General features: G+C 41.1%; 1 protein-coding gene across 1 annotated transcript in view; it reads left to right on the top strand.

Moving 5' to 3' along the window:
- LOC124168753 (inactive dipeptidyl peptidase 10) overlaps positions 1-12,112 on the top strand; it is a 456,211-nt gene that overhangs the window by 388,431 nt on the left and 55,668 nt on the right. The window contains exons 5-7 of the mRNA XM_046547022.1: positions 5,669-5,854; positions 6,471-6,545; positions 8,129-8,181. Coding sequence (XP_046402978.1) covers positions 5,669-5,854; positions 6,471-6,545; positions 8,129-8,181 — 314 coding nt within the window. The remainder of the gene's footprint in view (positions 1-5,668; positions 5,855-6,470; positions 6,546-8,128; positions 8,182-12,112) is intronic.

Here is a 12,112-nt window from a genome sequence, read left to right as displayed (position 1 = left end):
ACATTTGTGAGTTACAAATGCATTTCACGTCGGATCTATCTGGGTAAGGTCTAAATGGACAATACGAACCCATAAGTTTCACCAGAGTGACTTTTGGACTCATCGCGTACATCTACGTAAAGGATGAAAAACAAAGGGAATGGTTTTATGTTCAACTACGGAAAGAAAGTATAGATTAGCAATATTTTACAACAATAATGACTAAATGTGATAATTTCACGCAGTAAATAAAACATGGCATAATATATTTTAGAGATATGATTTGAACTCACCAACGTGCCTCGCATTATTCAATTGTTTCAGACTGCGATGACATGGTGTGACGATCGCTGAAATTATCTTACAATCTGCTGGGTTTTCAGTGCAAGTTTTCATAGCTGCCCGTAAATATTCATTATGCCCATTGACTTATGGGTAATTAATAAGATGGCCATTGCTTACGTCAAAATATTTCGTATATTTAATAAAAATTTCGATTCTGAGAAGGGGACATATCGCTCCAGACACTTTTGAGGGCCTTGTAATGCAGTCACTTAGAAGTTGTCTTCAAGCATTAAGTATGTCCGGACTGACGTTTTGGTGTGTCTAAAATTTTAACATTTCTTTTCAGTATTTTTTTCAGACATTTTTAAACATATATTCGAGAATCGTACAAATGACAACAAAGTTGGACCCAAAATAGGTACTCTAAAATTTCAACATGATTTGCTCGCAGCATGTTTAATATCACCGATGATGAGGAATGCTAAACCCATTTATGGTGAGAATTCATGAGGAAATAATTAGCGATCGGTGCGATAACGTAGCATCCACGTGACATGGCAGAGACAGAGAGAGTCCCAAACGCAATTGCAAACATAATGACCAGATTTAAGCTGAAAATCAATGCAAAGAAAACAATACTGGTCTGAAGATGAAGAGAAGAGGCCAGAGAAGACCAGCCTGAGACTAGGAAACCGTAAGGTCAAGGATGTGAAGGAAATGCGCTTATTACTTATTGGGTAGCCGAGTGAGCAGCAATGGTCGAAGGAAATGGTGAGTAGAATAGCCAAAGCGAAGAGAGGATCACTCAAAAAGATGAGCCTCAGAATGTAAGAGTTGAAGCAATTGATGTATTAAAACGGCAAAAGGAATTTGCGAATATCTGCAGGCGCTGCATTCGAGTTTTAAGCGTGGTCACAATTCCGCCATTTTGGTTTGACAATTTTAGGACTTAATCTCAAACAGTGTATACGCACACTCAAGTATTCTATTCCTTATATCGCCTATGATTTATAAAATCAAAATGCAGCAATTACTTCTTCGATCGTCATACTACTGTGTATTCTATTCTATTCTATATTAAGCTGTCCGTATAGTCATATCGTGGTGATAATATATCGTCGCGAGCACACTTTCGCACTATTATTGCGACCGGTCCGCTATCGTAAGATTTCCATTGGCTGGAATTAATTACCAGTGGAAGTGCATGGGAATGGATATTTTACACTTATTAAATGGTATTATCGGCTAAGCTAGTTACACAGCGGAATCGTGGTGATTGACAATAATTTTTCCTTGGAAAAAGATATTTCACGAAACCTTCCCATAATGACAGAAAAAAGGTTTACTTTGTTCGTATGCGATAGTTTATTTTAACGTAACAACGATCACGACCGACCGATTTCTCCAAATAGTTATCAATGACTCTTATGGGATTATCAATGTTTTGGTCAAAGTAGGCGTAATGGCTTTCCTACTTACCCAAGCACCCCCATTCCTGCCACACTGCGCTCAACGCTCAGAACCAGTGGTGCCCCCTCCACTGTATTTACAACCTCTTTGTAAAACTGGAATTTGGAGCATGCATCTCTATGGTGATGGTGAGTAGGGCGGATCGCAAAAATAGATTTTTTTTCAAATCCATCTGGCTCAATGAAAAAAAAGTTGTGGGACCGATCAAAAATAAGACCTGAAAAATTTGAGACCTCTACGTGAACCCCTGACCCTCGCTCAAATGCAATTTAGGGGGGGAGGGTCAAAATTCGAAAAATATAATATTTTATGGTCATTCTCTATAGATTTTGCCGAGTTACTGATCTACAGCAAAATTCATCCCGCGTGTGCTGCTAGGAGGGCGTTTATCTTTGATAATATAAATCGGAAGATGGTAGAAGGTAAAAAAGGATGCGTTGTGAGACGACTTGTCCCTTATTTGGCGCCTCGACGGCGTTAAACAAATCGATGTTACCAACTTTTAGAGAAGTGATGAAATATTTTTAGATCCGAGAACGCAGGACAGGAGCCTACGGTCTGTGAAGACGCCTTTCGAGTGGCTATGGAGGTGTGGGAACTTAGGATATGCACTTCTATTCCGGTATTTCCCGACAGCTAAGGGTGATTCAATGGACAGTGTGACTAAATGGATGAATAAGGGTGAAGGACGCTCGCGTCCCCTCCCCGCTCGCCTCTCCCACGCCACAAATGCACCAAAATTCACACCAACTGCGTCTTTCTTCGTTAGTCTTACTGATATTTGATGTTTCAGCATCTTCCGGTGAGGAACAATCACGAAAGAATTACTCAATGTTCTGCTTTCCAGTCTGTATTTCTTATGTCAGTGCCATTCCTCGTCTTTCGCTGCTGTCAAGAAAGTTTTGGTAAATTCTTTCGCGAATCTCTCGTCCGCATGTATAATAAAAGAAATATTTAAATTCCAATTTGAACGTTCATCAATAGATTTTTAATATCCACAGTGCTAAGCTCAGATATAGCCGAAGGAACCGGAGTCTCTCTCCAAAATATCATCAGCGGGTAGTCCTTTACGTCGATATTAAAATCCAGCAATTAAAAAAATCTCGGATTGGTCGCCAAAAGCATCCTTGCAGCAACGGAAATTGGGTCCCTACATTACCCTTCTGCTGTGTATGTCGCAAATCCAAGTCAACATAGTGCAATTAGCAAATAGACCGCTGTAAGGGATGAAATACGATTTGATGCTTTCCCGGCGAATGATGTGGGTAAACTCTTTTCGGGGTTCAAAAAAATGTATCCCTTAGGATGAGCCCCGAGTCGGAACTTAAAATGTTGGCTATTATGGAAAAATTAACCTGGTGGGAATTCCGAGAAGAGTTTACCCACATTGCAAGGGATGTTGGAATTATGCTTATAGCAAAGGAATGATGCCTCCTTTTTGGGCGGTATTCGCTTGGTACCATCATAATCTAATCCTTTTTAATTTTTTGTATCTCATTTTCACTCGGAAAGGAATCGATAATCGCAGATTTTATAACTTTTGCTAATCATCTGACGGTGTTTGCAAACCTCCAAAAGTGGGACCCTGTTTCTTCAACTAACACCTCTCATTCCCCTCTAAACTTGGATTGATAAGTCCACTTGCCTTTTATCATCAGACAAGAGTATAGTCTTTCATTCCAATAAAATGGAGCCCTTTGATGACACCTCTCTTTTCTTATTCACAGTAATTAGCATCTTTTTCTGTCCACATAAGTGATTCTGGTACACTAGCTTTGATGCATCCTACGAAGTTATGACTTTTGCGTCAGCTAAAGTTACGGGAACGATCATTGCTGTTGCTTGGTTCTTGGATATAATAATAATAATATAATAATAATAATTTTATTACTCCACACACAAATTACATGACAATAACAAATTTGAGTAATTTTAGGTAGCCGCGAAGGATAACCTGTTTGAGGCTACCATCCAAAATAATAATATTTATGCTTTACATATAGTGTAGTTCATTTTGTGTTACCTTGATAATCTATACAACCAAAGCTTAAGTGCGTACATGAAAAAAAACAACTAAAGTACTATTTATAATTCATTTGCAACAATATTTGTTCTACACTTTCTTTAGTGAGAAGCCAAGAAAGTGTAGAACAAATATTGTTGTAAATGAATTATAAATAGTACTTTAGTTGTTTTTTTTTCATGTACGCACTTAAGCTTTGGTTGTATAGATTATCAAGTTGGAACCTATATATACTCACGGACTCGAACCTATATATATATGGAACTCATATATACCTCTATCACAGTTGGCAGACGCATTATCCCCGAAAAAGTTCCAATTTAAGTTTATAGCCCTTAATTTTATGAGGAAAGTAGAAATAAATATCAGATAATTTCTCGCCAGTTTAATTTTCTTCGGATGAATTGATGAAGAAAATTTTTGATACTATTTTCCCGTGCAAGAATTGACGATGTGGGTAAACTCTTTTCGGGGTTCAAAAAAATGTATCCCTTAGGATGAGCCCGAAGGGGGGGGATGAATTGACGATGTTGACTCATCGCACTCCGATGACTCCCTTTTTTCCCTCAGTTGTCGAGTTTCTATAGGATTCAATCCAGCAGCCATCATCTTCAGCTTGTCTCCCAAAATACTTCTTCATTGGGGGAAACTTATGCTCCTCCTTGCACTTAAACGCAAAAATATCGCATAATTTATAGTGTTCCTTTAAAATTGTTTGAGTTTTATACTTCAATAAAACCCTACTTTTGGCCTATTCTAATTTTCCGTAAGTTATAGTACTTCCTGTGGTACCGCTAAATCCATTCAGTCACATTCATAATGGAAGAGAAGCGCGTCACCATAGTTCGCACACCTTTATAGCCACTCGAGAGGCGTCTTCATAGACCGTAGGCTCCTTTCCTACGTTCGCACATCTAAAAATATTTCATCACTTTTCTAAAAGTTGGTAACATCGATTTGTTTAACGCCGTCGAGGCGCCGAATAAGGGACAAGTCGTCTCACAACGCATCCTTTTTTACCTTCTACCATCTTCCGATTTATATTATCAAAGATAAACGCCCTCCTAGCAGCACACACGGGATGAATTTTTCTGCATTCGAGGCGTGGGAGGGGGAGAAGCGAGCGGGGAGGGGACGGGGTCGGCTTGCTGCTCTTGTATCCGCGACGCGTATCGCGACGCTGCGTGGGCGTTGGAATATTTTCTTCGCGGGCGCGGACTCAAATTAGGCATTTTGTGGCTAAACGGTGGCAGATACGTCAAAATGCACGAAATTTTTCTCCTGCAGGTCAGTAACTCGGCAAAATCTGTAGAGAATGACCATAAAATATTATATTTTTCGAATTTTGACCATTCCCCCCTAAATTGCATTTGAGCGAGGGTCAGGGGTTCACATAGTGGGCTCAAATTTTTCAGGTCTTATTTTTGATCGGTCCCACAACTTTTTTTCATTGGGCCAGATGGATTTGAAAAATATCGATTTTTGCGATCCGCCCTAATGGTGAGGCGTGGATGACGACAGAAGCGGAGATGGCGAGGCTGGAAGCTTAAGAAAGTGGTGCTATGGAAGAATTGCATAGATCAAATGGATAGACTGCCTGAGTAGTGTGGAAGGTGTAAAAAGATCAGGAGAGAAGTGTTTTAAAAACTTTGGATAGAAGACGGGACAGTTTACATGATGTGCAGATTAAGGCGCGTTGACGATTATCTTCGAGGGACAGGTGGAAGGGGAGAATGGCAAAGTGATGAGATACAGGAAAAGATGAAGGACGCAAAGTAGAAGAATCATTTAGGTATTCAAACATTGGCCGATGGGAGAACTGAATGCCTCTAGCCATCCTCCATGACATAGATGACACCAAATGGAAGAGGCGGTTCTCACATGAACGCTTACTATCTTCTCTCCCTGCAGGAGCTGTTGGGTGGTGAGTTGACCCCGCGCCGCCTGCCGCTGACTTGGGTGCTTCCTCCCCTGGCCGTCGGGCGCGTGGATGGCGCCTCGGACGCTAGACTCGTCTTCCACGACGACTTCGGCGGACTATCAACGTTCGACACCCGGTCGGGGGCCGTCGCGCCCCTCGTGTCCAACCACACTCTGGTAAGTCACAGCCCACCTAAAGGATTTCACCAATCTCCTCAAACCAAGGCTTCATTCTCGAGTACACCTTATCGTCGAAACGCATCGTACCACATAAAAAAATCTATAAAAATTTACAAAGGTTGTATATCTTCATTCAGCAGGAACTTTGACCAAGTGAAAGCCGAATGAATCGATTCCTAATAAAGAGATATTTAAATAATGTCATTCAAACATCACTTTGAATAATAATATTTGATAATGCAACAAATGATAAAAAAGAGCGGTTAAAAATAGCACAACATATCACAATTTGTTATGACCGCCAAATGAGACCAATAAAATATAACCTGGTAGAGTAATTCTAGTATCTGGCCACGCTTGGTCTTCTGCTCCCTACGAAAGGCTCCTACTTATTTAATAGGTACCGAAATTCGTACGAAAGCAGTTCTCAGCAATTGATGTCAAAATGATTCCTTATTTATGGCATGAAAACGACACCTTAATTTTGATCAAAAGTAGATATCAGTAATAGACACTTATTTTAAGTATGGTAAATATCTCTTTGCTGATGAAAATGTTATCATTATCGAGGCATTAAAGGTGTACCTGAAGGCTGTTCTTTTTTCCTCCACAGAGGCAGCTAGACGTGCAAGGATACTATCCCTCAGCAGACTTACGCTACGTCCTCTTCAGGCATAACGTGAAAACGGTGAGTACCTCTCTCCCATATAATTGGCATTCAATGAAATCATTTGCCTCCTCTGCATAAAAGTCTATCAGTCTTAAATTTGAAGTCCACATTGAAGTGGCCCATATGTAATTTTCACACAATATATTTCAAGCACTCAATCGACCAAGGTTTCACCACGAATGCCGTCATCAACGTACACCTGATGCACACATGTTTTTAAAAACTCCTCGCCATCCTTTATTATATTCCTGGGGAAGTAAGGAAGGGAGTAAGCGGCTAGTAAGTGAGAGGGGAGGGGGAAGTAGTGCAACAGAGCTAGATAAGCAGCAGGGGTTGGTGGTGGTGATGGTCACGTGGTCGTGGGAGGGAGGAAAAGGTACAAGAAGGGGATCGATTATTAGAAGGATCTCCCATGCATAGCTAACGCCGGCCTGTGAGCAATTCCATATTACTCATCTAGCTTTGTCAAAATGGTTTAAGACCTCTGTGCAAAATTACTAAAATGATCAAAGTCACGTATATTTAAGCAAAACAAGAATTATCGTCAAAATTAAGGAAACTTTACCTGTTTTCCTTAAATATGCCCTCAAATCTTCGGCCATTTTGGTCAATATTAAATATCACAGTCATTGCACTTAAATTTGTAAAAAAAACATCTCTGTTCATGGACATATCGGTATTTATAACTGAATAATATTCTTTATTGTCACAGGATTATGAAGCAATACAATGCAATTATCGGAAGACACAAATTTCATTACTATGTGAAGAATTGTTAGTGTTGTGGATGCAACAGAGAGGACTCTAGTGTAACTAGACGTGGCACTGCCCACTCTGCGGCCATTCCCTTGAATAAGAGCGGGCGGGAAGGGAGAAGTCTCGCCCATTACGGAAGCGAGCGGTGACATTTCCCAGACTCCCTGACGAGCAAGAAGACGAGTGGGGCTTCGTCTACTCTCCAGCGCACAATGCAGGAATGCTTCGACAGCCTCCAGTGCGCTCGCTTTCGCACGCCTGTGCCGCCGACTAGAGTATTCCCGAGCACCTGTCACCGTCACCATCAGAAGGAGCAGGGACTGATTGCCTTGACACACCCCTTTCCCGCAAAATCTTTCAGACGGGTCCGTTTTACCGGGGTGTCTGGACCACTTACAATAAGCGCCGTGCCATTGCAGCCTACATTCAACCAGTGGCGTAACTATGGGGGGATGAGGGGACAGATTCCCACCCCCTAAGACTCAAAGAAATAAGAAAGTTACTTAAAAATATTGTTCAGTTTTAAAATTCAATAAGTGAACCTGCTTAAAGTTAAATTTTTAGTGCCAAATGATGTGAAATGTATATCCATGCATAAAATTTTTTTCCCGGATCCCCTGCAAGGGGTGAGGGTCGCCACCCCAGCCCATCCCCTCCCCACAAAACATATTCCTCGTTACGCCACAGCCTCCAGCGGGTGGGATACGAACACTCGCGCTCCCATACGATCCACCGAAATTCTCACCGAGTGTCACTCTATAGAGCGAATGAAAAATATGACTGTGTAACATTAATGTACAGCTGACAATGAATTCTAATTCGATGCGTTTGTTTCTCGTTTGCAGGTTTTTAGGAATACCTTCACCGCCCATTACACCGTGTATGATGTACAAAACGAGTAAGTACAAGAGTTGCTACAATTTCACTTCCTTGCTCCTAAATTACTCCCAATTTCATATTTTTCCCCATGACAAATATTTACTATCCTAGGAATTTCAACCGTTTCTCTGTGATTTATTGAACAAGCATGCGATGATGTAGATTTTTGGTAATTATCAAGTGTTTTCCCAATCCATTTTCTGCACTATATCCGAAAATGACCGCTATCTTCTTCCATCAAGTCATATATTTGGAAGATTGCACATTTAAAAAATGATAATCCAATCGACTATTGATCAAAATTACGCAGTACTTGATCTCTGACGAATCGCGTTCGACAATTTATGGAGCATGTGCATAAGAAGCGGTGACATCGGTGTTTCCTCTTTCTAAGCATACACTACGGACATCGCTTACGGAAACCTTTTTTTGCGATTAATTTACCTTTCCCAGAAACACGATTAAAATTCTTTGGCAAAAACTGTTAAAAGTAAATTTAACCTCGCCTTAACTAATATCTTCCCATAGTTGAGAAATATTCCCGTTCGAGTGAGTGCCGCTGAATTGTCTCTCACTCCCCCCTCCCATTCTGTCAATGGATTGCGATTTCGTCTGCTCCCGTTGATATTTCCAAGCAAATCTAAGCCTAATTACACTTCGGTGGTGACATTACTCGAGCTATGCAACAAACATTGGACGATCGGAGAGCGATGGGTCCGAAATGAACGCCAATCAACGACGGACATTAAACCTCGAGGTCGGAGCTTCCGAGCCCTACCACTGTGTTGCTAAAATTCCAGATATTTCATTGGCATTCGACACGTCAACGATAGACATAGCCGGTTTCCGGCCCTACATTGTCTACTTAATAATGGTGTTTCGTGAGTAACAGTCAGACTCTTGCTTTCAAATGACGAGAGAATGGCGATATGAAGATGATCTTGTGTTCGCCGTCCTCCCATTCTATCCGTCAATCAGAAATTCTTTCGAATGATTGCGATGACGCGGACATTGACATTGGGGACGTAATGGAATTTCCGATCCGCATCCTTTCTCACCCAATGAGTGTCAGCTCCATTCGCTCTTCCGGAATGTTTAGGTAGCATCAATGATAAAAAATAGTCTATCAAAATAATCGCTTAAAATCTAGTTCACCATTCAATTTAATAGTGATCCTTTACGAAAATCAACTTTTATTCGTTTGAAAATTTAAAAGTGCTCATCCTAAACTCGCTTCATTTTTCGGTAAATTTTGAAAAATGTCGATCTGTTTGATTTTGGGCGGGAAACTTGTGCAATAGGAAAATTAAAACGATATCAACAAATGGAAATGGCAGGGTAGTTGTGGTTGGAATGTAATGAACAGGCCCAGGCGAATGCATCCACTCGAAAGAGGGGTTGAGAGGACAACAGGTATCGGAGACGACTAAATACACGAGACCTTTAAATAGACAATGCGCACGGAACGACTGCGTCCTCGGCGACATTGTACTATTATGAATATATTACATAGTGTCGAATATGAGGCCAAGGGATCAGAGAAAGGACATATGGCTGTTGACGAGGGGAATGGGCTTATTCAAAGTACACACCCTGATGCGTACAATGCCTGCGTCGTTGAGTGGAGCGACCGTGAACATACACACGGACACGCACTCCCAGACGAAGAGGCTCGACTCCACGCGAAGATATTAAATCCTGGAGGACTCATGGAACGTAGTCTGATGCAGCAGTCAGAAATAATCGAAGAGGATTAACGATTTGTTTATCTTTAAGTAGTCACTTTTTCACAAAAGAACATTTTAATTTCAATTGGTCACCTTTAATCGAGAATAACTTTAATCAGTTAATTTTGAGGTAACTTTCCAAACTCTGGCAGAGACGGATTCGTTTGTCAATAAGGGAGGGGGTGGTCACGTGATGACGTCAGGTGATGTGGCTCAGAAGAATAGAGATTTGATCGACACCCGCTGACAGTTAGGAGCTGCTTCTCTGCGATAGTGATCTCTATCCACCTCCTCACTCACCCAGTCACGTGGCTGGTCACGTGGGTTGGGGCAAAGTGGGTTAGCGGGAGAGGGATGTGGACCCAGAGTGAGGGAAGAATTTCGCGGGGTCACCGCCAGGGGGTGGGCCGAGGAGAGGCATTCGTAGGATAGGCACTTTGGATGATAAAGCGAGACGCATGACGGTGGTCGGGAAAATTTTATGTAACTGAACTTAGTAAAGGCCGATTTATGGAAAAAAATTAACAACATAAATAAATTAGTTTTAATGCAGGCATTAGCTCCACAGCTTTGGGGCGTTTAAAGAACAAATTGGCGCCCATCTGTCTTTCTTCTACAGGATTATAACAGCAAAATGCCATTTGCACATAAGGAAATACTGAAATCAAGTTGAGCTGTTCTAAGCCGCATCGATTACTTTTCCGGAGTTTACTTCTTAATTCCATATTACAACCAAGTTATTTTTTACATTCCGAAGTGTCGTGGTCTTCCTCTGTCCGTAGGTAAAAAGGAGCAAAAAAAAATGGCAACAAAGCGCATGAAAAAATCGAAAGCGACACTGCGTGTTCCAAAGTTTCAGGCTACTTTCTCCGTTCATTCAAAATCCTCAAAAGGTTCATGCTAATTTCACCAGATGGTAATTAATATCCGCGCTAATACTTTCATTGAGCGCTGCGATTGAATTAGATAAGGGAACTCAATCAATGCCCCGATATGGGCTTCGTTCGGATGTTTCATTGTAACTTCCTCTATGAACCGGCTACATGAGTAGTAGGTACCTACGTGAACACAGAGAGTGACGGCGGCAAAAGCTGTAATCATACGATGCGCATTTTACCATGTTCTAAACAAGTAAACTGTGGTCGCAAGTTGTGAAAAAGCACAAGATATTTATGCTGGCTTTGTTTTGTGCATTGCTGTACGATAGTGGGTGATCCTGGTGGAGCTCCGGGGAAACGGAGGAAAAAAAGAAAGGAAGAGAAGTGTTGTTGTAGATTTGTTGCGCTGCAGATATGTATCTGCAAGGATAACTCCCGGATGTATGAAATAAAAGACGCCATTTTCATTTTCCCGAAATATAAAGTTAGGCAAGCGTGTTTCCGTAAATACTGGCTGATCATACACATGATAAGTTGATCGGAAAATTTCACATTTCGTAGCGGTGTTTTTGTGCTGGTGCTTGGATATGACAAGATCAGAAGCGTTACAATTTCAATGTTCTTATTATTCAGGTGAAAATGATTGGCGATTCGTTGCCGTATGTACAGAGATGGGTTGCTTGGATGGATTAGTTGCCGGTGAAATAGGGCGCTATCTTACTTGTGAACTGCTAGCGTTGATATTGACATGAGGGATAACTAAGCAGGGTTAATTAAGTGTAAATAATCTCCAATTACAGCTTAATGAGCTCTTTACAACAAAATCTTACTAAGTTTTACCCCAGGAAATGATCTTGATTCAGGCAAGGTGATCACTCAGATTTTTTTATTTCACTCAAATTCATTTACTGTTTCAGTTATTTCAAATTTGATGCACATTTAACTTATGCTCAAGATGGTCGCCAGGCGAAAGTGTCATTAGAAGATTATAATTGTGTATCCTTATAGTGTCCTCTCTGTACTACACTTAACCTGTGAACCGGCGGCATATCCTAATCACGACGCCGAAACAATTAAATGAAGAAAATCTCGGACCGGGGAATCGACTGTTTGGAGCGGGGCTCATTGTCAGTGGTCAGTCTGAATGCTTTCAGGGAGTATCAAATCTAAAGAAGGGAGGAACCAATGAGGGTGGCATCTGGCTGGCAAAAACCTCGATTATCGTATTTATTGGTGTGCAATTAAAATTTTTAATGCTGGATACTTACGTAAGGTGATTTTGGATATAAAGCCTCAATCACATGATAACTTTTTATCTAAAAGCCCAGTGATCACTTCAGCTATG

Source organism: Ischnura elegans, chromosome 12 (assembly GCF_921293095.1).
Source record: "Ischnura elegans chromosome 12, ioIscEleg1.1, whole genome shotgun sequence".
NCBI classification, from domain to species: Eukaryota; Metazoa; Arthropoda; class Insecta; order Odonata; family Coenagrionidae; genus Ischnura; species Ischnura elegans.
The sequence above is the reverse complement of the archived record's forward strand: the minus strand, read 5'-3'. Positions and strand labels throughout refer to the sequence as shown.